This window comes from Chrysochloris asiatica, unplaced genomic scaffold (genome assembly GCF_000296735.1).
Source record: "Chrysochloris asiatica unplaced genomic scaffold, ChrAsi1.0 scaffold00060, whole genome shotgun sequence".
NCBI lineage: Eukaryota > Metazoa > Chordata > Mammalia > Afrosoricida > Chrysochloridae > Chrysochloris > Chrysochloris asiatica.
Genome location: NW_006408578.1, coordinates 13,379,041 through 13,403,346, shown reverse-complemented (window position 1 = coordinate 13,403,346; position 24,306 = coordinate 13,379,041). Strand labels below are relative to the sequence as shown.

Sequence of the window (24,306 nt, the reverse complement as noted above, 5' to 3'; positions counted from 1 at the left end):
AACAGAGTATTATGTGTCCATAGGACTAAAATGTGAAAGTTGCTATAACACGAGGTCACGGTATACACTATCTTTTCATTTATGTAATAACCAATACAAATGATGTCACTTATAGGGGCCAAATATGCATATCTATGCTATTAGAAACTCCTGAAATTTGACAATAGAGATTGCATCAATACCTTTGCAAGTTCTGAATCCTCTAGTTGCTCCTTTAACTCAGCTATCTCATATTTAGGTAGGAAATTTTGCTCCTCACTTGTTGTAACCTGCTGATGAAGTTTTGCGTTTTCATTTTTTACTTCATTGATCTGTTGCTGAAGTTTCATATTCTTAGACTTTTCACTTTCAGAGATATATTGCAAATATTTAACTTGAGCGACCAATTTCTCAAGACTAGATTTCAGTTTCTGTCTTTCTTGTAAGGTTTGTTTTTCATGTTTCTGGAATTCCTCTTGTAAAGACATGAACTCTTGTCCTCTGGTCTCCTTTTCCCTTTTCAGCAAGTCCAGAGCAGAAGCGGTGGCTTTCTCCAATTCTCCTTTGACTTGCTGAAGCCTCCCTAGCTCTTCTTCTTTCTTGCTTAAGGTTCTGTTCATCTCAATGCACTGAGTTAGAGATTTATTTTTTTGCTGAATTTCTGTCATGTACCTTTCCTGAAGATGAACATAATTCACCTTGATCTTTTTAATCTCCATCTGTAAAGTTTTCTTTTCGTTCCGTGACTCATGAAGATGTTTTTGGGTGTTAGATAACATCTCTTGAGTGTTCTTCAGCGTTCTGTCAGCATCATTCTTCTCTAGGATTATTTTGTATTTGTCGTCAATTAATTTTTCAACATTCTCCTTTAGTTTATTAATGATGTCAACCAACACTTGCTGCCTGGTAATCTTCATCTGTAATTCTTTAATCTTCTTCTCTAAATACATGTTACTACACTGTAGGTCTTGGATTCGCATTTGCTGTTTTTTGTTGGTATGTTTTAATTTCCGTAAGACTTCATTTAAAGCCATATCTTCTTCCAAAGGTTGTAAGCTTTCGAAGCTTCGCTCTGTGTCAGAGGTCTTGCAGTCCTCCCTGGATCCTCCACCACTCCAGGAAACGTTTGACAGGGACCATGTTGAGAAAATTCCTGGACTTTCCACAACCCCAATTTTGACTTCCTTTTGGTGACTAACTGACATCTGAGGATTCTCCCCAGAACTCTGCATTTCATTTGGTGAAACTGCCATCTATAAATTATAGTAAATAAACAAATGGGAACAAGTAGAAAGACCATGAGCTTTGGAATTAGATCCCAACTTTCGTTTCCCCAGCTATAAAACAACACTAATACACCTGCTTGCAGGACTTTTCTAAGAATTACTTGGAAATTGTAAAGAAAGCACGTAGATGATAAAGTGAAGCATCACATGTCATCTTACTTGGTACTCTCACCATTTTATATGACATAGAACGTTTCTGGACACAATAAAAGATGCTATTTTCTTAGACTTCAAATGAATTAACAAATGAATTTATCTACTACTCTACTCATATAATCCCTTTAGACTAAAGCTTTTATTGTTAATTCTCCATTTAAACCATGACTTTACTACGCCATAAATCCTATAAGCATTAGAATGCCAGAAGACCATGTCTCATGATGGACTTTATGTCAACAATATAAGTTTTGAGGGACAATACATTATGGCAAGAGTACACTGAAATACATATGACATAAAAACCTCATAGAAGATACCTGACGGGGCAGGCTATATAAATTTCTGTAATTTAAAAATATTGAACTCCTGTATTCTAATATTTTAAGTTTTTTCATTGCTTTGGGATAAGACAACTCTCCTGGTTCAGGCCTATAAGGCACTGACATCTGACACTGCTATCTGACCTGAGCCTGCTCTCCTCCATCACTTTTGCTCCCTCTACCCAGCTTCCTTCCGGTCCTTCTACGTATCATGTGATCCACATCCTCAGGGCTTCTGTACATTGTTCCTTCTGAATGGAATGTCCTCGTACCCATCACTACTTAGGTAATTCCTACTCATCCTTGTGGCACTGTAGTATAAGCACTGGACTGCTAACTACAAGGTTGGCAGTTCAAAGCCACCATCCGCTCCTCAGAAACTCCACGCAAGGCCACTAATGAGTAGAAGTCAACTTGATGGCATTTAACAACAACATCCTTCAGAATTTAGCTCAATTACTTCTTCAGGGAACACTTACCTAAATTCCTCAACCAACAGGCAGGTTCTAATTTACAAATGAGTTCTGTTACTAAGTCTGTCTTTAAGTTGAATTTTTTGCAAATTAGAACAGTTAGGTATGGTTCATATCTAATGTCAGTTAGTCAAATGTTTGTCATTGTATATAGTCTATCTTTTTATGCATAAAACCATTAAAGAAATACTACCAGGTACAATAAACTATCTTTAACATAATAATAGAATAACATCATAATAATGTTTTGATGTGCATTGCAAAGCAGTACCTGTTTGTTATTACAAACCATGTTTTGTTGTTGCTGTTAAGTGCCATCAAGTCAGTTCTGACCCATAGTGACCCTGTATAGGGCTTTCGAGGAGCAGCTGGTAAGCTTGAACTGATGACTTTGTGGTTCAAACAACTTTGCAGTCCTCTGCATTAACCCACAGTGCCCACTCCAAATTGTTACTATAATAGGCTTTATAGGGGTTGGTTCCTAACTACATATGGACATTCATAACTGGGTTAATGGCTTGTATCCCTATTATAGACTCCTAATGTACATGCTAACATGTATTCACAGCATTTAACACAGGTGCAAGAAACCCTGGCATCACAGTGAATTATGAGCTATGCTGTTAACCGCAAGGTCAGCAGTCTGAATCTACCAATTGCTCCTCAGGAGTAAGATGAGGGTTTCTGCTCCTATAAAGGTTTACAGCCTCAGAAAGCCTATACAGGGTTGCTATGAGTCAGAACTGACTTGATGGCACACAATCACCACTATCACCACCATCATAGTTGTAAGTATACATTTATTTGTGTATTGTGATTAATGTCCTTATCCTCTACTAGAAATGTTATCTTTAGGAGGATAAGAAATATGGCTTTTTGTTTTTTAGGATGAACCAATGATGAATCAATCCATAGCACAAAGCCTGGCACAGAACAGATGCTTGAAAGTATTTATTGGCCAACTAAATGAATAAATGTAATGAAAAGAGGAAAGAACAATCCTAACTAAACAAAAAATTAATTAAAGTTCCCTTTTAAATGCTGACATCTACTTCCAAATAAGGAGCTCTGGTAGCTTAGTGGTTAGGAGTCAAGCTGCTAACCTCAAGGTCAGCAGTTCAAAACTACTAGCAGTTCCATGAGAGAAGATGAAGCTTTCTGCTCCCATAAAGATTTATGCAGGGTGTCTATGAGTCAAATTCAACTTCACGGCACACCACTACCACCTCCAAGTAGAGGAGCCCTGGTGGTGCTGTAGGATAAACACTGGACTATTAACCACAGTACAAGGTAGCAAATTCAAATCCACTAGCTACTCACAGGAGAAAGATGCTCCTTTAAAGATTTACAGCCTTGGAAATCCTATACAGGGTCTCTATGAGTAAGAACTGATTTCACAACAGCTAATAACTACCAATACATCCAAATAAACATAAAGCTGCTCATACTTATTAAAGGAACATATTAACCATAGCTCTTTCTCATCAAACTCACAATGAAAAGTTACAAGTTGGGGAGATGCACAAGAATGCCCAAACTTGTAGATAGTACCTATTTGACCTAGCCTCGATGACTTGATGATCAGAACTCATTTAGAGAAGGATAAAAAACAATTTTTGATAAAGGAAACAAGTGTAAATTGCTACAATTTGATGAACTTGACCTATATTTATGGATGTAGTAGCTCAAAATACCAACTGAGAGGGAAGGAGTATTCATATCAAGTATCAATCCTGTCCCCTCTGCATACAGGGTTGATAGGGATGGGCAACTTAGATATTGGCTATCTAAAATGGGGGGCCTATCAAGGCATGAAGTGGCTAGCTTAAAGTTTTCAAGAGGGAGTTTAGTTTCAGAGTATGTGGGGGAAGGTAGACTCTCCACTGAGTAGTTTTCATCTTGTCTAGAAGGGTTTGATGAAAGGAGATGGGGATAAGATCCTTATGATTCAATAGTAATTGTTATCATGGCTAATTGTGACTGTCACAACTGTAAAGGTAGAAGTTTTGTAACAAAAAGAGGGGAGTAGTTAATCTTAAAGTCCAGAAGCAGAGGACCATCAAAGGAGAAGAGCATGAGCAGAATGCGGGATCCTATCCAGAGAAGCAGTGACACCAGAGATGGAGGCAGAGATGACATGGAGAGATAGAGCCGCTGAGGACTCTAGATTCATGGAAAGTGAAAGGCTATATGATGGCGGCCAGAAGGTAGACTTGCAGAATGTGCCCTTCAGCTGTTTAAATGATTATATATTCCTGAGTATTTCTGTGTACATCTCCCACCCCACCCCATCCTCCTTAAAAAATAATAGAGGGAATGGAAGCAAATACTGTTGAATGATGATGCATGGAGGAGACTGTAATCATTGCAATGAAATGATGAGTGTAAAACTGATGTTCTCCCATGTAAACAATCACTCAATTCACAATAAAAACATAAAAAAAAAAAAAAGAAAAAGAAAAGTTACAAATTATGCTGGTCTTGGATTGTATCTACTCGTCCAAACCAGAATCTTTTTTTTTTTTTTTTTTTGGCTCAGAAAGTACATACGATTTATAGTGCTGACATCTTCAGTACTCTTAAGATGCCACTATACGTGTATCTGTTGTTGTTGAGTGCCGGTGAGTTGGCTCCAACCCATAGTGACCCTGTATAGGGTTTCCAAGGAGCGGCTGGTGAGCTTGAACCACTGACCTTGAGGTTCAAACCGATTTTGCAGTCCAGTGCATTAACCCATAGTGCCACACCAGGACATCAATAAATTAAGAGATCAGCATTTTTTTCCACTTTGGTGCCCATTTCCCCACTGCCATTGAGTTGATTCTGGCTCATAATAATACTATGGTGGTGTTGTTAAGTGCTGTTGAGTTGGTTCGTACTCAGAGTGACCCTGTGTAGATTTTCTGAGGAGTGGCTGGTGGGTTTGTTAACAGTACAGTGCTTTCCTACAGCACCACATTAGGACTCCAAGGTAACACTACAGAACAGAATAGAACTGCTTATTAGGGTTTCTGAGACTAAATCCTTATGGGAGCAGACAGTTTCATCTTTCTCCTGTGGAGCAGGAAGGGTCTGAACAGCCAACCTTGAGGTTAGCAGCCCAACACGTAGAAAAACAAATTATGTTTGCTTTTTGACAAAAGTTCAACATGAAAGAAAAATCTTTGTATTTTTTGTCAAATAATTTAATTAACCCCTAGCTACACTCCTTCCTCTTTGCAACCAGTTTGATTCTGCCAATTTAAGAACTGATTTTATTTAAGGGACCATGGTGTGGCGCTGTGGGCTAATGCATCAGACTGCAAAGTCATTTGAACTGCAAGGTCCGTGGTTCAAGCTCACCAGCTGCTCCTTGGAAACCCTACACAGGGTCACTATGGGTTGGAATTGACTCGATGGCACTTAACAACAACAATATAAACACTAAGGAGTTCTAGTGTGGCACTGTGGGTTAATGTGCAGGACTGCAAGGGGGGTTTGAAATGCAAGGTTGGTGATTCAAGCTCACCAGCCACTCCTAGGAAACCCTATATAGGGTACCTATGAGTCGGAAGTGACTCAATGGCACTTAACAACAATAATAGACACTAAAGTGCATACAAAGATGAACAATACAGTCCTGATGCTCAAATAAATTATCATTCAGTAGTGCTATTCCACAGATATTGGCCAGGATTTATTAGAAAAAAAATGTTTCAGACTTGATTAAAATCTCAGAATTAATTCTTAGAATCTAGAGAAGCAAGCTCACTTGTACTGATTAGTTGGTTTAACACTACCAGGAAAGGTCTCAGATGATATATATGTATTTAAAAAAAAACACACATTCTTTAACACGCCACAAACTTTACAGACAATCAAAAATTTACCTCTGTTTTATAGTTAGCGCTCAGATCAAGCAGGTTCAAGTTAGTCTCTTTATTAAAAGGTTCCTCAGCATCACTGTATACAGTTTCATTATATAAACTTTGAGGTTGAGTAGGATTGAGGGCAGGTGGCTTGGCAGTACTTTCAGCCTGTTTTTTTCCACAGCAGTGGATTAAAGGCAGACTTCTAGAAGGTTCACTGGCATATTTATTGGCTAATAGGTCTTCTTTTGTGGAAATGCTAATTCCCACTGGATTATCTTCCTTAAACAAATCTTTCTTTGTATTGCTGTCTTCTTCATAATTACACACATGACTTTGCAATTCTGCCTTCTCTGTGTAAGATAAGCCTTCCATGGAACTTTGAAATGTTTCCATTTCATCATTAAGGACTTCAGTCCAATGAAATTTACAAATGGGTTCAAACTGTTTCAAGGAAGAAACATTGGTGTCAACTGGCTGAATTAGCATATTCTGGGAATACTTTTTAAAGTTGACATCTCATTAAAAAGAGGAAAAAGAAAGGAAATAACAATTAGTTTACTATAGATTTATGTTAACAGTTATTTTTAAAGAAATAAACTGGTGGACCCTTTTGAGAATAATGTATTATTTCAATTTAGTTCATTCTATAGATTATGACATGGAGTTTTTGTCCTAGCAAAAAACCCAAAACTTTTTACTTTTTTTACATGGGAGAAAGAAATACCCAAATAACTGCTATAAAAAGAAAAGAAAAGCTTGCTATATGTCATTCATGTCAGCATTATTAAAACAAATTCTAAAATATATTTAAAAATTCTTTTTGTACTATAATTTACAAGTGTTTTAATTATAAAATGTTTGCCAATGTATGTGAGTTCTGTATGGACAGTGCAAGGAACCATGGAACTCAAGCAGAGGGTGGTGGGAGGGAAACTTGATATCAGAATTGGTTAAAAAAAAAAAAAAGGTTGGAAGGTGTGAAGACATGTCTAATCCTAAACTTCACAGGAATTAGTTTTAGACTGTTGATGCTGATTTTTCTCCTCTGTGGTGAAGTCTGAAGATATCAGACTCATGGCATCATTGTTGCCACATAGCCACATAAAAGTTATTTTGCCTTTGTGATTAATCATATGGTGGTGGTGGTTCTGTGCCTTGGAGTCGGTTTCAACTCATAGTGACCCTGCATAGGATTTCCGAGGCTGTGAATCTTAATGGGAGCAGAAAGCCTCATCTTTCTCCCACGGAACAGCTTGCAGTTGAGGTTAGCAGCCCGACTCATAACCACTACGCTGTCAGAGCTCCTGATTAATCATATAGATCTAGTTTATTCCAATTTTCAAAAGACCAAGCTCATTGCCAGCAAGTCTTTTCCAACTCTTGTTGTTGTTGTTAGGTGTCCTTGAGTTGGTTCTGACTCATAGCAATGCGATGCACAACAGAATGAAGCACTGTCTGGTCCTGCACCAGCCTCACAATTGTGAATACATTTGAGCCCACTGCTGCTGCCACTGTGTCAACCCATCTCTTGTTGTTGTTAAGTGCCTTCAAGTCGGTTCTGACTCATAGCAACCCTGTATAGGGGTTCTAAGGAGCAGCTCGTTGGTTTCAACTGCCAACCTTGTGGTTCACAGCAGAAGTCCCAATCCATCTCCTAGTGACTCTATGTAAGATTTCCAAGACTTTAGACCTTTACCGGAGTACACAGCCTCATCTTTCTCCTACAACACAGCTGGTGGGTTTGAATTGTCCATTTGTGGTTCGTAGTCCAGTGCTTATCCTACAGAGTCACCAGGGCTTGTTAGTTCATTCTAACAGAGGACTGTATTTCCTTCATGCTAGATATTTAGGCGATTTCTAATTTCACTATTAAAAACAACACTACAGTGAAAAAAATTGTCTTAGGTCCCAAATATACCTAAAAATAAAATTGCTGAAAATAGCTATTTTCAACTTGTTGTTGTTGCTGTTAAGTGCTGTGGAGTCGGTTCCGACTCATAGCGACCCTGTACAGGGTTTCCAAAGCTGTAAATCTTTACGGGAGCAGAAAGCCTCATCTTTCTCCCACGGAGCAGCTGGTAGTTTTGAACTGCTGACCTTGATGTTCACAGCCTGATTCGTAACCACTATGCTACCAGAGCTCCTTAGACATTACAAAAATTATTGTCCAAAGCGGTTATACCAATTCTCAATATTTCATTAGCAGAAGAGTTCCTTTGATTTACTTTCTGCCACCCTGTCAAACTGATGGTAGTTTATTGCAGTATTTCTTATGTGCATCCTTTCATGGACTTAGTGGTCTTACAGGTTTCCTTTTCTGTAATTTGCATGTTACATAGTTTTCCTGTTGGGTTATCTTTTTCTTATTGAGTTGGAAAACCAGAAAAACTATATAACATGCAGTCTCCTGGTGTGGTGCTACAGAACAGCACTGGACTGCTAACCACAAGGTTGGTGGTTCAAACCCACCAGCCGCTCCTTGGAAACTCTACACAGGGTCACTATGAGTCAGAACTGACTTGAAGGATTTAACATGAAGATTACTGAAAATCTTGTGTATTAATCATACATGTATTACATCTATCTTCTCTCCGTCTGTGGCTTGTTCATTTTACTTTTTTATTATGTTGTTGTTAGCTGTCTTTTGTACAATATAGGTAGTTCTGACTGGAAACATTATCTGAGTTATGATGATGTGCATTTAGAACTGCTTTAGTTTACTGTACATCTTATCATAAACCCTATACTGGGTCGCTATGGGTCAGAACTGACTCAATGGCACTTAACATCAACAACAAATCATCAGTGTGGCACTGTAGGATAAGCACTGGACTGCTAATCTCAATGTCAGTGATTTAAATCTACCAGCTGCTCCTCAGAAATCCTATATAGGGTCAACTTTGTCTCTCGTGGTTTGGACATATTATCAAGAGGGACTAGACCCTGAAGAAAGACATCATGCTTGGTAAAGTGGAGGGTCAGCAAAAAAGAGGAAGACCACCACCAAGATGGACTGGCACAGTGGCAGCAGCAATGGGCTCAAGCAAGACATTTGTGAGGATGCTGCAGTACTTGGGAGTGTTTCGTTCTGATGTGCACAGGGTTGTAATGAGTTAGAATCAACTTGATGGCATCTAACATGAGTCAGAACCTATTCACAGCATTTAACAATCATCATTAGTAATATGTACTAAATACAGTGTTACAGTGTGTAGTTTGCTGATGTTAACCTCAGATGTATCACTTACAGATGGTTCCATTATGCTGTTTAAAAGTTGTGTTTTGAAATGAAAATTAAAAAATAGATGTGTTTGACTTAACACCTAGTGACTTTGATGGAGTTGCTGGGGGCCTACTTTTGTTGTTACATAACAAGTGAATTTCAACACATACTGAGCCTCAAACCCACCAAACCCACTACCTTTCAGTGAATGCTGACTCACAGTAATCCTATACTACATTGTTATAATTACTGTTAACTCTAGTAAATCTTATCTTCTAAGACAAGGCTCCACATCTTTTTCAAAATTGACTCTTTTTTTTCCAAATTGAATGTTAGGATTAACCTCCAAAGAAAATTTCATTAATTTATAAATTTGAGGAAAAACTGATACCTTTACAGTGTTGAAAATGAAGTATTTATTTATGTTTTCTGGTAATGTTGTATCATTTTTTCCCATAGAAATCTTAAAGGCCTTTGGTTAGATTATTTAAAATATATTGTGTTTCTACTTATAACTTTAAAAATTCCTTTCTCTAACTGGTAATTATTGGCATACTAGTATGCTACTGGTTTTTTAAATGCTGATCTTTAGTATTCTTCTAAACTATTATAATAGTGTCTTACAAATTTAGAAATAATGACCATTTCTTTTCCTTTCTAATCCTGTACCATCTACTTTTCTTATACCTGCATGCATTGAATTCTGTAATTTTAATAAGGCTTGTCGAATCTTTTTAGTATAACTTATAACTATTAAAAAGAGACATTTCTATACGGTATTTGAGTTTGCTTTAGAAAACACGATCAATGTATTCCATTAACTCCTAAATTGTGTTTATCATCAGTTTAAGAGTAGAATATGTGAGTTTAGTTGCAGCAATAGATCTTTTAAGATACTTATATAGTATAAATTCTGGTGTCATAGACTATGATTCGAATTCCAGTTTGGCAAGTTACTTTCCTCATCTGTAAAATGAAGATAAACACTCCTTATTTCATAGAACTGTTTGTGGATTGACTGAAGTAATATATATAAAGTGGCAGTATAGTAACTGGTTATTATTATTAATATGTTGTTGTTGTTGTTAGGTACTGTAAAGTCGAATCCAACTCACAGCAAACCCTTGTGACAGCAGAATTTCCCCTGGGGTTTTCTTTCTTTTTTTTTTTAAAAAAAATGTTTTATTGTGAATTATGTGATAGTTTACATGGGAGAACATTAGCTTTACATTCATCCTATCATATATCGTTTCATTGCCATGGTTACAATCCCCTCCATGCATCATCAACCAACCAAAGGGTATACCCTGCAAGTCTGCCCCACCCTGGTCATCAGCACACAGCCCCTCTCCCTCTCTGGGTCTAGAGTCCCCAGCCGCTCCATCTCTCCATGTCATCGTCTCTGCCTCTATCTCTGGTGTCACTGCTTCTCTGGATAAGGTCCCACACTCCATTCCCTTGATGGTCCCAAGGATGAATGCTCCTGGACTGCAAAGTTAACCACTTCCCCCCTTTTTCTACAAAATGTCTGCCTTTCCCCTGTGGTTTTCTTTTCTGTAATCTTTACCACAGATCACCAGGTTTGTTTCCAGCAGACTGGCTGAGTGGGCTCAAACCTCCTCAGTTAATAGCTGAGTGCTGAACCCTTGTACCACCAGAGTTCCTTGTTATTGCCACAGAACACAAAAATTCTTGGCTTCTGTTTAGCATACTTTCAATAAAGAGATACTCACCACCTAGCAAATTATCTAGTGTATTATAAATATCTTCAGAAAGTGTGAATTTAGGCTCATTTCCCCCTTTTATATTCTTTATTTCATTCTGTGTTGAAGAAAAAAAAGGCATTAATAGCAATAATTAAATTAAGTGTTAAATGTAAATAATTAAAGCATATCATAAACTTTTTCTGAAGTTTACGATACAAGGGGACTTCAAAAGTTAATGAGAAAGTGGAATTTTTTTGCCCCCACAAACTTTTTAAAGCCCCGATGTATGTACACTGCTATGTAATATTTCTGTTATAATTATTTTGTTGACAGAAAGAATGTTCTAGTATCTATCCCTACTGTATAACTGAGCTCCCTTTTGGTAAAAACATGCCAACAGTCACAAAATGACAAAATGAAACAAGTATCTGGTTATTTTAATATTTTGATTTTTCAGTAAGTCTTATGTGACAATAAACGTGTGCTAGTTCTGTGGAGAAAAGACTATAAACTTGGGAAAAGTAGTTATATATATACATGTTACCAATAATTCTTTGATGTTTGTTAAATTTAGTCTAAATGGCATTGTAGTAATTATGATTCTTATCTTTTAACATTGAGGATATACATAAAACAAGGTTCTAGTGATAAGAAGGAATTTGATTCTATAAAGTGGGAATTTACAAAAATTCATGTAGGGCTTATCTCAGGTACCTAAAGATAAAAGGGTTTATTAAGTAAATTAGTGTAAAAGGCAATGATGAACATATTTTAAATGCTTAAGAAAACCATAGGCTAAATCATTAAGTATGCGCACCTCAATGATGCTCTGAAAACTATTAAAGTCAGCTGATTATAAGCATCCATTTAACAAAGCTTTTAAACACTGTTCTTATTGTTGTACTTGAAAGTAATAAAATCTGATTATATTTTATAACAGTTTTACTTAAGTGTTGTTAATTCAGGCAATTCCTAACTAGATAAAAAATATAAAGGATGATACACTTGAAAATAAAATAGTATTCATATGCAAGGAGTACTGGTATGGTGCTGTGAGTTAATGTGCTGCACTGCAAAGTTGGTTTGAGCTGCAAGGTCGGTGGTTCAAGATCACCAATCACTCCTTGGAAACCCTATACAGGGTCACTATGGGTCAGAACTGACTCAATGGCACTTAACAATTAACAACAATGTTCATACACAGGAATTTCAAAAAGTTCATGGAAAAATGAAATTTTAAGATTATATAATTTTTCCATGAACTTTCTGAAGCTCCCTTATACACTGTTATATTTACACAAACTTCTCTGAACTTCAATATTCAAAATTTCAAGATTATTTCTAAATCTAATCTACTATGATTTATTATCTGTAACCAAAATATACATTTGGCTTTTATTTATACATTCATTTTAAAGAAAAATATTCAGTACATAGTATCTTGGAACCTGATTAACACTGTAATATTATGATCAAAAAACTATTTTCGTGAAAATTTTTTTTGTAATTATAAAAAAGTTTTAAGGATTGTTATTTAAAAAAAAAAATGAAAGTAAAAATTCTTAAAACCCTACCATTCAATGAGAACCAATGTGATAAATTTTCCATGTGAACAAATTATGTTGTTATATGTCATGGAGTCAGTTCTGACTCATAGTGACCCTATACAGGGTTTCTGAGGCTGTAAATCTTTACGGGAGCAGAAAGCCTCATCTTTCTCCCGTGGAACAGCTGGTAGTTTCAAACTGCTGACCTTGCGGTTCACAGCCCGATGCACAACCACTACGCTATCCACGTAATAATCATATTTAAGGTTACATTTCCACTATGTTGTTGTTGTTGTTAAGTACCGTGGAGTCGGTTCCGACTCATAGCGACCCTGCACAGGGATTCCGAGGCTGTAAATCTTTATGGGAGCAGAGAGCCTCATTTTTCTCCCTTGGAACTGCTGGTAGTTTCGAACTCCGACCTAGAGGTTAGTAGCCCAATTCGTAACCACATGTGTACAATAATTTACCTGGCTTGCTACTAATGAAAAGTTAGGTTGCTTTCAATGTTTGGAATAGTTGAAATAGTTTTAAAAACATACTTGTATGAATACTTCCTATAGGTAGAATTACTAAAAAAAAAAAAAAAAAGCTAAGTTAAAAAAAGGGGGGCAGTTAAAATTTTGAATTCCTTTTACTAAATATTCCATTAGCAAGGTTATGTCAATTTATAGGTGAACTATATGAAACTGTTAATATTTACCCAGGTTTTATTAATAAAAAGGCAATATCATAGGGTTTCTTGCTGCTGTTGGCTGTTGTCAAGCTGAACCCAATTCATGGTGACTCCATGCAAAATGCAACAAAATGCTGCCTGGTCGTGTGCCATCCTCATGCTCAGTTAAGGATTACTCTACTCTGTTTTGGTATGGAAGCGCCACTGAAACTCCTTCAGTATCACAGAAACATGCAATACTCCAAGTACAGACTGGCAGATGGGTGGTGGTTACACTTTTAAAGTACACTGGCCAGTTCTTTCTCCTGGATCTCTTGCACAGAAGATGAGAATTCTAGCACTGTACCATCATTGTCCCCAGCATAACCTCACATATTTTTTGCACTAATAGCTATCAAATAGAATAATTGTCATGAAGATCTTGGGACATTAAAGCTGCTTCTGTGAGAAAGGGCACTAAGAATTTTAATGAAATAAGAAGGAGTTGTTTATATGAGTGTCATCAATGACAGTACATTATGTGAACTCTCTGTATACTGTCATAGGGGGAGATGTACTGCATCAGACCATTCATTTTCTGTAACTGAGTTGTTGTAGCCATGTTCTGTGGCTGCTGTCTTGAGATTTCATGAGATGAGAAGACCGTTTTATATTTTAAGAGAGGATCATTTTCAATAATCTTTAAAATTTGGTCTTTGTACACTAATACAACTGGGAAAACCAGGCCTTCAATTTACTCCCTCTTCCCCCACCTATTACTGTTACTCAAATTGAAGAACTTTTCATAAGGAAGATAACATGAATGCATTTATAGCTCCACAATTTATGGACAGTGCACACCTGAGGGAATTCTGAAGTGGTACTGCTGGTTTCCATATAGAATGCAGAATTTGAGTAAGTTAAGTCTTGAGTAAGGCTGCTGACATTCGTGGCTTCTGCTTCTGACATGTTTTCTAATTTTTCTTGAGAAGTATGTACAGGATCTGAAGGTAATGATCAAAATTGTTGATAGTTCTTGTTCGTAAATGTTTAATAATGCAGAGTCTCTTTAGAAAAAAGAAACAAAACAGCAACAATTAAATGACTTTTTGTATACGGAAACAAGCGATTTCCCCATCCTTTATGTAAGAAAATAGCAAAATTTATATAGCCCCAAATTTTAATGTTATTTGTCAAGTTACTGGAGAAATAAAAAAAATGTAATCAGTGTATACCATAACTATGGTAGTTATGTTTCTACATGCAAAAACGCCATTGGGTTGCGGGGAAGCAAACCTAAATGATCCTTGTTTTATTTCCCGATATACAAAAGAACTTTGTGAATCCAGCACTTATCACATTTTTAGGCTTTGATCACTCTCATTCGGGACAGAACACTCTGCCAGCTTACTTTCACGTATTTATTTTTAACTTCCCCAATCTCTGATTTCTGTCTTTACCAGTGTTCTTACTAGATTAAAAAAACATTTATCCAATTGTTTGGGCAGACATTCCAGAGACATTCAAAAGCTGCTTTAAGATAAGCTTTAAAACAAGTGTTCAGCAAACTTTAGAAGACATTTGTAAATCTTATTCAATCAGAGGACTCATGAACTTTTTAAAGCACCTGTCACATTTTTACCTCAAAACAATGCACTAAACGTTTTAAGTCGCAAAGGTGTTCTCACTTCCAGACTCCATAGAGTTTCTTGAGTGTACACTATGGATTTTGTGCTTCCTCCCTCCGCACTGGGCTTCGTTGGAGGGAGAAATACACTTAACAACGTTTTCCACGGATGGCTTTTAAAAACTCTCAGTTGGGAAGCAGGCGCATTGGAACGCGCCTGCTGTGACGTCCGCCCAAGCCTGGCCAATCGCGTCAGCGCGCGTCCGGCAGCCCGCGGGCCACGCGCGTCACGAAGTTCTTAAGTTACGTGGGTACCACCTTCCTGACCGAGCAACTCGAGTCTTTCCGCAGGAGGAAACAAGGAGTGGGGCGCGGAAACAGAGGGACTGCACAAGTTCCGCGTGGCCAATCGCGCAAGTCTGGATCACGAAGAAGGCGGGACTTCCGTTTCAGAGGGTGTGTTTCCCACCCACCCCCTCCCCTGGAGGCGAGCCTTCCGGACGGGGCGGAGCTTCCGGTTGGGGCGGGCCAGGGTGCCGAGGCCGTGGGTCTGGGTTCTTTATAGCACGTGTTAAAAGCTACTGGCTGAGGGTCTTCTGGACCGTGTGAGAGGCGTGAGAGGCGAGGATCGTTCGAGAGGTCATTGCTTTGGACGCGGCTGAAGCCGCTTCTGTGTCGTTTCTCGTCCAGCGTAAGCCGGCGGCCTCCGGTGTCTCTGGGGGCTTGCCTTGGTTCGGTTATGGACTACCGGCGGCTGTTGATGAGCCGGGTAGTCCCGGGGCAGTTTGACGACGCGGAGTCCTCTGACAGGTAGACACACTGGCTTTGGTCAGCTTCTGTTTTGGCCTCCACCCCACCTTGCCCGGAGTGGACAGTTGTGTGTGTGTGTGTGTGTGTGGGGGGGGGGGGGGTTCTTAAAGGGGAGACTCAAGATCTCAGCCGGGTCCTTCGTCTCCGTTTTTGGCAGTGATAATGGAAACCACTTGCTAAAGGCGCCCAGGTTCTCCAGGTTGGTAAGCGTCACTGAGTATCAGAGTTGAAGATGCTACTGCTGTTGTTTATTGTTAAATGCCGTCAAATTGGTTCTGACTCTTAGTGATCATGTATAAGTTTGCAAGGTGAGGCTGGTGGCTTTGAACTGCTGACCTTGAGGTTAGCAAGTGCAGTGCTTAGGCTTCATGGCCACACCACGGGGATAGGAGTTGGGAAACAGGCTTCTGTGCTTTGACTGCTTTCAGTGTTCACCAAATATTGAGCACCTGCTGGGCCCCAGTGAACAAGAAAACCAAGTTCCCACCCACATGGGTCTTTACCTCCAACTTGGGGGTGAGGGTTGGACTGTGAGGAGAGGCAGGCAAGCACATAGGTGTTTACAAAACCAGATTATGGTAAATACTATCCAGATAATTCACGTAGTTTGGTATATTAAGTAACGACTGAATGGATGGTCAGAGAAGGATTAAGTTTAAATTACAATGACAAAAAGGAGTTTACCATGGGAAGACCACAGTGAACAGCATTTCAGGCAAAAGAGACAGCAAGTGTAAAGGCCCAACAATAAGATCCAGAGTGCCAAAGGCATCCCTAGACAGTACCGATGCTTAATACACTTGACTCCTAACTTAAAGGTTTTGAGTTGTCCCAAAGGTACCTTGAAAGAAAATACGGGTGATCTACTTTAGAAGAATCAGCCCTTGAAAACCCTTTGCTGCTGAAACTCATCTTTAAAACTTATACTAAATACATCAGCAATTGTTTAGCTTAATTGTTGTTGTTGTGAAGTGCTGTCGAGTCAATTCCGATCCATAGTGACCCTATATAGCGTTTCTGAGGAGCAGCTGGTGAGCTTAAACCGTCGACCTTGCAGTTCAAAAGGCTTTGCAGTCGGGTGCATTAACCCATAGCGCCACACGTCTACCTTGAGTAGTTTGTTGTTTTAAGAACTGTGTATATGGAATCAAACTGACAACAGGGATCAAATTGACAGCAGCCACATGAAAGAAAGGTTAGGTAGGAACCTTAAAGGGCAGTAAGTTTATATTAAGAGAGATACAACTTAGGAGGAGGGTGAGAGTGATTGTCCAACCTGAAGAATATAGTCAGTGTAACGGAATTGTAAATTATTTACATATAGAAACTGTTGAATTGGTGTGTTTCACTTTGGATAGTCTCAACAGCAACAGCAAAATAAATAGAATTTAAAAAACAGACCTTATTGGTGGGCAGTTGTACTCTAGTCACATGAGGTTGCTAAAGTCAAAATTGACTCAATGGCACACAGCAATGATGACCTAACGTTTTTTTTTCCCCCCTCAAATCAATCTGCCATTTATTAACATATCCCCCCTCCTGCTGTTCTTTTATTTATTTAAAAAAAAAACAAAACTTTTTTGTTGTGAATTGAGGGAAACTTTACAGACAAGATCATCAGTTTTACATTCAACAAATACTGCACTTTGTTTCATCTCAATGAATGCAGTCTCCTTTGTGCAACAATAGTTAGCCCATTTGCATTCCACCGAGGTTCCCATCCCTTCTCAACTTTGCCCTTAGTAAATGTTACCCTGTTGATTTTGAATGATTGACTATTTCATGGTAAGCATACTTTACTAGTGTTGTTCCCCTCTATACCTATCTACTATTGTCACATCAGTTCCCAGCTCATAGCAACCCTATATAGGGTTTCAGAGGAGCAGCTGGTGAGCTTGAACCACCACCTTATGGTTCAAACCGACCTTGCAGTCCAGCACACTAACTCAGAGGCACACCTGTCTACTTGTTGTTAAGTTGTTAAGTGCCGTCGAGTCGGTTCCAACCCATAGTGACCCTGTATAGGGTTTCCGAGAAGCAGCTGGTGAGCTTGAACCACTGACCTTGCAGTTCAAACAGCTTTGCAGTTTGGCGCATTAATGCACAGTGCCACACCAGGATCCCACCTATCTACTACTTGGCTGAATATTGGGCCGTAAGGGTGAGTCCTTTGCCAGACCTGAAGGGGGTGGTTGAAGGCTCTAGTCTCAGGTTCCTCTAGTCTCTTTCTGACCAGTAAGCGTAGTCTTTTTTTTTTTTTTTAATTATTATTAATAATTTTGAGTTTCATTCCATATTTTCTCCCACTCTACCCATGACCTTCTAATGTGACCCCTTTCAGAGTCTTTGGATGTGGTAAGGGAGCATCATCTAGTTCTGGTCTCAGAGTCGTGGAGAGTGATGTTCACATGTACCATTAGTCTATTGGATTAATTGACTCAAAACCTCTTCAATTCTTATCGTTCTTGTTTCTGCACATGAAGTGGCCACCTTAGGTGTATCTCTCTGCATTTGTTAAGTACTTTGTCAAATCAAGGAGCTCTGTAGTGTAGTGGTTACGAATCAGGCTGCGAACCTCAGGGTCAGCAGTTCGAAACTACCAGCTGTTCCGCGTGAGAAAGATGAGGCTTTCTGCGCCCGTAAAGATTTACAGTCTTGGAAACCCTGTACAGTATTGCTATGAGTTGGAACCGACTCCACGGCACATAACAACAACAACAACAATCTAACTATTGCCATATCTGGTATTGTTAGTAGCCAATTCTGACTTAAGGCAAACCTGTGTGTTTCAGAGCAGAGCTTCTCTGGAGGCTTTCTTGGCTCTTACTGGATGCGGACCACCAGGCCTTTCCTTTTGCTGTACCACTGGGTGGGTGCCAACTGCCAACCTCTAGGTTCAGAGTTGGGCAATGCATTATATTGGTAAACAAGACCAGCACCATTGTGGTCCACACAGAACTGACTCTAGCAGGGAAGCAGATAATAGACAGTTCAGCTGCTGCAATTGTTTAAGTACTACACAGGAGGAATGGGTGAAGAATCGGAAAGATTTCCCTGAGCAAGTGATGGTAAGCTGACACTGGAAGGTGGTGGAGTATGTTTAGCCAGAAAAGGGAAAAGACATTACAGATTTAGATGACAGAAGAGCTAACTGAAGTCCATAGGGAAGATGGTTGTGGGCAGAAGCAGCTCAGCCAGTGTGGCTGGTAAGGAAGTGGTTAATGGAAATCAAAGCGTACTGGTTTACTACCAACTACTGAATATTGTGGACTCCTGTGGGTTAATGTGCTGGACTGCAAAGTAGGTTTGAACCGAAGGGTCTGCAGTTCAAGCTCACCAATGGCTCCTCAGAAACCCTATACAGGGTTGTTATGAGTTGGAACCAATTTGACGGTGCTTAACAACAACACATTGAATTTTGTTAAGAATAAGTCACTAACCCGCCATTAGGGCAGTCTCGAGACATTTTTGGTTGTCTTAACTGGCTACTAGTGTTGGTAGGTTGGTAGCCAGGGATGCTACCAGTGGTGGTTATGTGCTGCACGGTCAGTTCCGACTCATAGTGACCCTGTATAGAGTCTATCAGGCTATAAATCTTTATGGGGACAGAAAGCTTCATCATTCTCCATTGGAGGGTCTGGTAGACTTGAACTGCTGACCTTATGGTTAGCTGCCCAGTTCGTAACCCACTGCAGTGCCAGCGCTCCTGAGGGATGCTACTGAACACTCTACAATGGATAAGAAACCCTCTCACTATAGAGAATGATCTGGCCAACATTGAGAGACACTAGTGTAAGTAAAGTTACAGCTTAATATGCCACTCTAGATTATTGACAATTAGAAGATAGATTTATGGATTATGTTCATGAAATCCTAGTAAATGGCAGGTGTTTAATAATTTTTTGTTTTTATCTTACCCATACCCATGGAAATTTTGAGCTCTTTAAGATATAACCAGTTTATACATTGGGAATGATATCTGATTTAAACTCATGGGTATTTTTAAGCTGTTGTTGTTGTTAAGTGCCGTTTATCAGGTTACAACTCAGAGCTACCCTGTATAGGGTTTCTGAGGAGCACCTGGTGGGCAGTTCAAACTGACTTTGCAGTCCAATGATTGTCCTGTTCAGTTGCTTTATTTGTTTTTTGTCTGTAGTCTCGACATGAGAGGTCAGAATGGTAGCACCACAATTGACTTGGGGCCTACAGACATGGTTTATTTGGTATATAAAGTGTTTATACATATTGACTATGTCAGTGTATTTTAAATAGGAGATTTTTATGCAAAAATCCAGATTTCTGGCTTCTCTCAGAAAAATAAAAAAGCTTGGTAACACTGGGTCTGAAATCTCACATGTCAAAAGAAGATCTCATTAGTTAGTAGTGTTCTCCTTAGCCTGAGCCGTTCTTTACTCTCCTTTTGACAACCCCCACCTCTTTTGTCTCAGTCCTGGTGTGGTGTTGTGGGTTAATGCGCTGGACTATATGGTCGGTTTGAATCGCAAGGTCAGCGATTCAAGCTTACCAGTCGCTTCTCAGAAACCCTATACAGGGTTGCTATGGGTTAGAATCGATTCCACGGCAGTTCACAACAACTAGTGTAGTGCTTTTTCCCTGCATTCTCAACGTCTTCTCTTCAAGAACAAGGGTGATTCAGAGTTCTCTGTAACCTAATGAAACCTTGGTATAGCTCCTTTTGTTTCAAAATGGAATTGAGTTCAAGGTAAGGCTGCCATAGATTTATTCGTAAGTTGTATCAGAAAGTTTCTTCCACAACCCCACCACCCCACCCTTTAAAACCTCTCTGTGAACCAGAGGTGACATTTTAGTGTGCACAGCAAAATCAGCACGTTAGTCAGAGTAGATAAAGGTGAATTCAAACTCCATCAAGGCAGAAGTGGATTTAACACTTTCCCTAGTAAGGACTTACACATGGAGAGTAAGTATAAGCAAACATTTACTGCAGCAGAGCTATAAATAAGAAGAGTGTTTAACATTAAGAAGATTGAGTTTATTGGGAGGAAAGGCATAAGGGGACCTTTTAGACTTCTCAGTATTATATCCTAAATAACTGTTTATGTGAGCTCAGTTTGACTATGTGTAAACATGCCAAAATATTTTTATTTCTAGTGAAAACATAGACGTGAAGACAATCAAAGAAGAGGATGTCGTTCCACTGGAAGACTTTCAGAATAAGGCTGAGGATGATATAGACGAGGAGGAGGAGGAAGAGGATTATGATGACAATGATGACTGGGACTGGGACTATGGAGTGGGGAAACTCACGAAGGGTTATATGTCCAATGCAGGAAGTAATCCACAGGTATTTTATAAATGGTCCCATACTGTAGGTTGTTTTGTGTCATCTTTTTACAAAAGATTTTCATTCAAGTTCTCATTGATGTTTTTCTGCAGAGAGTATAGTAACTGAATGATTTTCTACAATTTATGTTGCCCTGTAGATCCAGCCTTTATTACTTGTTATTGTTTGTCTTTTCTGTATTTCTGATAAATTTCTTTCTATAATGAATTAATTTAAAAAATAATAAAATTATTGTATAGAAATATATATAGGAAAAGGCATGAATAGGCATTTTACTACAAAGGGCAAGAAACATGGAAAAAATTCATCCTCATTAGTAATTCAAGAAATGCAAATTAAATAAATATGTAGAATCTATGAAACTGACAATAACACAAAGTACATAATATAAGTAAATATAAATTGTTAGTTGATGACCTATAAATTATAATTGATGACCAATTATAAATAAGTACAATAATGTGCTAAAGCTTACACGGCTGTTGACTAGAAGTTTTTCTAGGAATGTGTCATGGCTTAGGTGCGAGAATAATCATCCAGTATTGTTTATGGTGGCACTGTAAGGTAGGCTGCTAACCACAAAGTCTGCTATAAAGATTTACAGTCTCAGAAAGCATGTTATAGGGTTGCTATAAGTCGAAATCAACTCCATGGCACTGGGCTTGGGTTGGGCTTATTATTTATGGTGGAGAAGCATTGGAAACAACCCAGTGTCCCAATAATAGCAAATTGGGTAAATTTACTATGAGAAATGATCTTTCACACAGTGGGATATTATGTAGTCATAAAACCTTGTTATAATTGAAGATTTAATGACATGGATCTATGTTCATGATCTGCCATCATCTACCATGTATAAAAATCAAGTGACCAAACCGTGGAGATCCTGTTTTCTGTAGGGTTTCTGAATCTATAAATCTTTACGTGAGCAGAAAGAAAATGTTTTCCTCGTGAGGAGTGACCGTTGGGTTTGAACTGCTGACCTTGTTTGTGATTAGCAGCGTATCCTATAGTGCCTTTTTATTTATCGGCTGTGGGTAGTATCTAATTTCTTTTGCTTTTGCTATTGCTTCATTTTTTATATAAGGAGGCCTGGTGGCACTGTAGGTTAAGCGTTGGACTGCTAAATGCAAGGTTGACAGTTCAAACCCTCCAGCTACTATGAGGGAGAAGATAAAGCTACTCCTGTAAAACTTTATAGATTCAGAAACCCTTCATAGGATCACTGTAATTGTGAGTCCAGACTCAGAAATGGTGATGGATTTGGTTTTAGTTTATATACAGCACCAGTGTATTTCATATACAGCACCAGTGTAAGTGCTGATGCTTCATTCATACTGTTTCCTTTCCTGTCCTAGGTCCAAGATAAATTCTTAGAGCTAGTTAACTGTTGGTCTTAGTCTTAGCTCTTTATTACAGACTTGGGAGGGGGGATGTAAATGAATGTTCTTTGCTCTAAATCTATAGACCACTACAAAGGGCAAAGTTCATTGAATTTTAACTTTTTCCTGTAGATAAATAAAAACCACCAGATTATGGACTCTCATTGTTCTAGTCAGGAACTTCAAACTTCAAATACTTTTTCCAAAAAACCTTAAGTGAATTTGATTGAGTCTTAACCTTTCCTAAGGTACTCCTAAATGTTGATGCTTTGATAGCTAAATATGAATTAGGAAAAATATGTGATGTTAAACCTTATTTTATATTTACAGTTGCTGCTTTAGACTCTGTAACTTTCTTTTAGGCAAATCGACAAACTTATAACTGCAGTTCTTCCAAAGTGTCTACTCCAGCTGACAAAGTCTTACGGAAATTTGAGAATAAAATTAATCTAGGTGAGTTCATCAAATGCAGCACCTCACTTTCAGCTCTGAGAAAATTTCTCAAAACCCCTGGTGTGTTAACAAACTTGTATTTTATTAATTAAGAAAGGAGCATCTCTAGGTGTTGCTGACTGAAGAATGATGCCTAAAGAAAACGGGCTTTGCAAAGTGACTTCAGGGAAATGCTTTAGCTTATGCTTTTATAATTCTGTTTTCTCATCTTTTGTAAGAATATCAAGTAACAGATAACCGATTCAAGTTATTGTGTATCAAATTTTGTGGTAGGATTCACTTAAGGTGGTTGTTCATTTGAAGTTTGGATTTCAGTGAGCTCAAAATCAGTACGCATCCTCTATACCATTGTTCCTGCTTTGAAAACAGGATAATGGGATCTGTTTCTTTGTGTCATTTGTTTTAAAGTTAATATGACAGTAAAGACTTTGTCATGTCTAACAAGAAAAAAGGGGAAGAAGGATGAAGTATCCTGTTATTTAGTGATTGTTAATGTCTTTTTCCTTACATATTGCTTAAATTGTATTTTTTTTTTAAATTTTTAGATAAACTAAATGTAACTGATTCTGTCATAAATAAAGTCACTGAAAAGTCTAGGCAAAAGGAAGCAGATATGTAAGTAATATTTTAACTATAAAACTTGGCCCACAGGCAGTGATTCCAGACAAAATAAATAGCATCTTGATCATAATTCTTTTGCAAAGAATATTCATTTGCATTGTTAAGATGTTTCTTGTTTGTTTTCTAGTTTGAGTGCCTTTGTTTTTATAAGATTGAAAATATTAAATGAGTCTTCTTAAGAATTACGTAGTAAGACTGTAATCTTGTGAAATTCAAGAATATGATTGCATGAGGACAACTGTATAGATTTCAGTTCAAACTAAAGTGTTAAGAGTATGAAAGTGCTCCCTTTTTAGAATTTATTAAACATTGTCCCATTCCACAAAGTATTTTTAAAAACTCAAGGGAAAACTAAAGTTTTCATAATGATGTAACTGAGAACTGTTTCCATTTACACTTTTGGTCTCAAAGCCAATTGTTTAAGGTTTGGCTAACTTAGCTTAGAAGCTCATAGCTCTAAGGCATTAACAGTATATTACAGAAAATATTAAATAGGATCCTATAACTAGCAGTATTAGAGCTGAAGTTAAAAATAATTTTCTTCTGATTTATTGCTATGTCCAAAATATCCCAGCTATTAAAGACATGCCATAGTTATTTGGTAGCGTAGTGGTTATGAGTCGGGCTGCTAACCTCAAGGTCAGCAGTTTGAAACTGCTAGCGGTTCCACAGGAGAAAGATAAGGCTTTCTGCTCCTGGAGAGATTTGCCGCCTCGGAAACTCTATACAGGGTCACTATGAGTCAGAACTGACTCCATAGCACACTACCACCATCACCATGTTATTTATCTTCACTGAAGTTCCTGTTTGAATTGATTATATTGTGTTACAACCTTTATTTAGTATGCTAGATTTTCACTTAGTGAGTCAGCTGAACCTCACCGGAGTCTG

General features: G+C 38.3%; 2 protein-coding genes across 2 annotated transcripts in view; one reads left to right on the top strand and one right to left on the bottom strand.

The window, feature by feature from the left end:
• CAGE1 (cancer antigen 1) overlaps positions 1-14,475 on the bottom strand; it is a 72,241-nt gene extending 57,766 nt beyond the window's left edge. Inside the window, 6 exon segments of the mRNA XM_006864132.1 lie at positions 183-1,232; positions 5,578-5,587; positions 6,181-6,583; positions 11,025-11,112; positions 14,061-14,234; positions 14,461-14,475. Coding sequence (XP_006864194.1) covers positions 183-1,232; positions 5,578-5,587; positions 6,181-6,583; positions 11,025-11,112; positions 14,061-14,234; positions 14,461-14,475 — 1,740 coding nt within the window.
• Positions 14,476-15,565: 1,090 nt separating this feature from the next.
• The window catches only part of RIOK1 (RIO kinase 1), a 34,360-nt gene continuing 25,619 nt past the window's right edge, over positions 15,566-24,306 (top strand). Inside the window, exons 1-4 of the mRNA XM_006864104.1 lie at positions 15,566-15,636; positions 20,767-20,959; positions 22,704-22,794; positions 23,340-23,409. Of these exons, the coding sequence (XP_006864166.1) occupies positions 15,566-15,636; positions 20,767-20,959; positions 22,704-22,794; positions 23,340-23,409 (425 nt within the window). The remainder of the gene's footprint in view (positions 15,637-20,766; positions 20,960-22,703; positions 22,795-23,339; positions 23,410-24,306) is intronic.